Source organism: Limulus polyphemus, unplaced genomic scaffold (genome assembly GCF_000517525.1).
Source record: "Limulus polyphemus unplaced genomic scaffold, Limulus_polyphemus-2.1.2 Scaffold14545, whole genome shotgun sequence".
Taxonomy (NCBI): domain Eukaryota; kingdom Metazoa; phylum Arthropoda; class Merostomata; order Xiphosura; family Limulidae; genus Limulus; species Limulus polyphemus.
Window position 1 is genome coordinate 3,706 of NW_013680155.1, and position 3,022 is coordinate 6,727.

Here is a 3,022-nt window from a genome sequence, read left to right on the forward strand (position 1 = left end):
TAAGACAGCATTAACTGTAAGTTTCATGAATGTAAGACAGCATTAAGTGTAAATTTCATGAATGTAAGACAGCATTAAGTGTAAGTTTCATGAATGTAAGACAGTATTAAATGTAAGTTTCATGAATGTAAGACAGTATTAAATGTAAGTTTTATGAAAGTAAGACACCATTAAGTGTAAGTTTTATGAAAGTAAGACAGTATTAAATGTAAGTTTTATAAAAGTACGACAGTATTAAGTGTAAGTTTTATAAAAGAAAATAGTATTAAATATAAGTTTTATGAAAGTAAGACAGCATTAAGTGTAAGTTTCATGAATGTAAGACAGCATTAGATGTAAGTTTCATGAATGTAAGACAGTATTAAATGTAAGTTTTATAAAAGTAAGACAGTATTAAATGTAAGTTTTATGAAAGTAAGACAGTATTAAGTGTAAGTTTTATAAAAGTAAGACAGTATTAAGTGTAAGTTTTATGAAAGTAAGACAGTATTAAGTGTAAGTTTTATGAAAGTAAGACAGTATTAAGTGTAAGTTTTATAAAAGTAAGACAGCATTAAATGTAAGTTTTATAAAAGTAAGACAGTATTAAGTGTAAGTTTTATGAAAGTAAGACAGTATTAAGTGTAAGTTTTATAAAAGTAAGACAGCATTAAATGTAAGTTTTATGAAAGTAAGACAGTATTAAATGTAAGTTTCTATAAAGTAATAGTTTAATTTTTCAGTAGTTATTGTTAGCGCGATATTATGGTTTAATTTGATTATGTTGAATCGGAATGTTACAATCGGTTGAAATAAAAGCTATTAATAAAATAAGAATACTCCGTTAACCCTTACTCTAGAAGGCTATTAATAATTACTATAAACAGCTGTAACGTACAAACAAGACCAGATAAACAACAACAACAACAATACACCTTTATCAAGGCGGCCACCTCTTCGTGCGATTGGTTCTCCCCCTGGTTGGTCGCTAGGAAGTTCTGAAACTCGACAATGCCCATAACCATAACCTTTGAAGTATCCACACCAGTACAATTCGTCACAATACTGGCAGCAGCTATAGCATCACAAATTTTTTTTCTTTGGTTATTTGAATGGTAATCACAGGGAGTATTCCTGGACAATAGGCCTAGGGAAACAACGATAAACTGTTAAAGCCAACCAGAGGAATTTGAAATTTGTAAATGTAAACCAAATATTTTTAATTGATCGAATTATATAATCCTTCACAGTTTTTAAACCAGTACGATATTTTCATGCCTTAGTTTAGAGCGTTTTATAAATTCAAAAATAATTGTACGTTAATTCAGACATTAAACCTAACTGTTAAAAAAGGGGATTTTCCTGGTAATACCTCAGTATAAGATAATATAATAGCTGATTAGAAGAAAAAAAGAAACAACTTTACAAAACACAAGCATGTATTTTAAATAATATGTATGTATCTGTACCCACGGTCAGCAAGCTAGACTTGACCAGAAGACATTGATTGAGTAGTGTTGAAAGCAGGTAAATTATATTATGCAGTCTTTGTTAAACAAGGTAAATTATACTAAGCAGTCTTTGTTAAACAGATAAATTATATTAAGCAGTCTTTGTTAAACAGGTAAATTATATTAAGCAGTCTTTGTTAAACAGGTAAATTATACTAAGCAGTCTTTATTAAACAGGTAAATTATATTAAGCAGTCTTTGTTTCCGTTTTTGTTTTTTTCTTTATTTACACTTTAGTTTTCCTGTAGCTCAAGGTAAGTTTTAGGATTTACAACTCTATAATTCTGAGCTTGATTCTCCGCAGCAGACAGAAATTTGTCTGATACTGGATTAAAAGAAACATCTTACATCCTAATGACTTACCCAACATTTTATTTTGCTGTACTTTTATTCCGTTTTGAATCTGTTTGGGGTTCGAAACGGATGGTTCGTTAACAGCTCTAACAGTGACGGAAACTTGTTCGAACAAGTTCTTCAAATCCTTACGCATGCGTACTAGAAAAGATCGGAAGAGTTCCGTGAATTCCAAAAAGTCCATCTGACTTGAGTGCGTAATCGTAGGTCGGGTGACCGAGTGTAAAGCACCAGGAACGCTGCTGTTGGTAGCCTCAGCATGATGGCGATGTTTCTCTCTTAAAGTATTTGGAGAGAATTCGTAAAAATTTAACACTTTTCTTTAACGAAAAGAATTTTTAATCACATCAACGTTTGATAAGTCAAAAAAATTAAACAATTCGTAAAAAAAAATACAAAACTTATTTTTCAGGAAAGAATTGTAAGTCTAGAATAACTTAACGAGTAACTGGTAAAAATACGACCCCTGTCGTTAAAACTGGTTCTTTTTAAAGAAAAAGTTGATGTTTTAGTATTAAGTCATGGTTTACTCCAGTACTCTCAAGAACCAACTACAGGAAAGTTGATGTTTTATTGATAAGTCATAAGCTACTCCTGTAATAAAGTGTTGATCTCTGAAGGTATTTGAAAGTTTTGGTTTTAAGTTTATGTGTCTGATGATGTAAACATTTTTTAAGGTTTTGACCTTGGATGTATATGTTTGACCTTAGATGTAGATGTTTGACCTTGGATGTAGATGTTTGACCTTGGATGTAGACATGAAAAGTTGTTTAAGGATGTTTCATGTGAGAATTTGAATTTTTGCGAGTCTCAAGAACCAACTACAGGTAAGTTGATGTTTTAGTATTAAGACATGGTTTACTCCAGTACTCTCAAGAACCAACTATGTGTAAGTTGATGTTTTAGTATTAAGTCCTTAATATTAAAACATCAACTTACACATAGTTGGTTCTTGAGAGTACCGGAGTAAACCATGTCTTAATACTAAAACATCAACTTACACATAGTTGGTTCTTGAGAGTACCGGAGTAAACCATGACTTAATACTAAAACATCAACTTACACATAGTTGGTTCTTGAGAGTACCGGAGTAAACCATGTCTTAATATTAAAACATCAACTTACACATAGTTGGTTCTTGAGAGGACTGGATTAAACCATGTCTTAATATTAAAACA

The 3,022-nt window shown here is 31.0% G+C and overlaps 1 protein-coding gene across 1 annotated transcript in view; it reads right to left on the minus strand.

The window, feature by feature from the left end:
- LOC111084197 (1-phosphatidylinositol 4,5-bisphosphate phosphodiesterase epsilon-1-like) overlaps positions 1-2,130 on the minus strand; it is a 3,909-nt gene extending 1,779 nt beyond the window's left edge. Inside the window, exons 1-2 of the mRNA XM_022380972.1 lie at positions 1,854-2,130; positions 915-1,126 (exon numbers count right to left, since the gene is read on the minus strand). Coding sequence (XP_022236680.1) covers positions 915-1,126; positions 1,854-2,028 — 387 coding nt within the window. The 5' untranslated portion in view covers positions 2,029-2,130. The remainder of the gene's footprint in view (positions 1-914; positions 1,127-1,853) is intronic.
- Between the last annotated feature and the right edge of the window lie 892 nt (positions 2,131-3,022).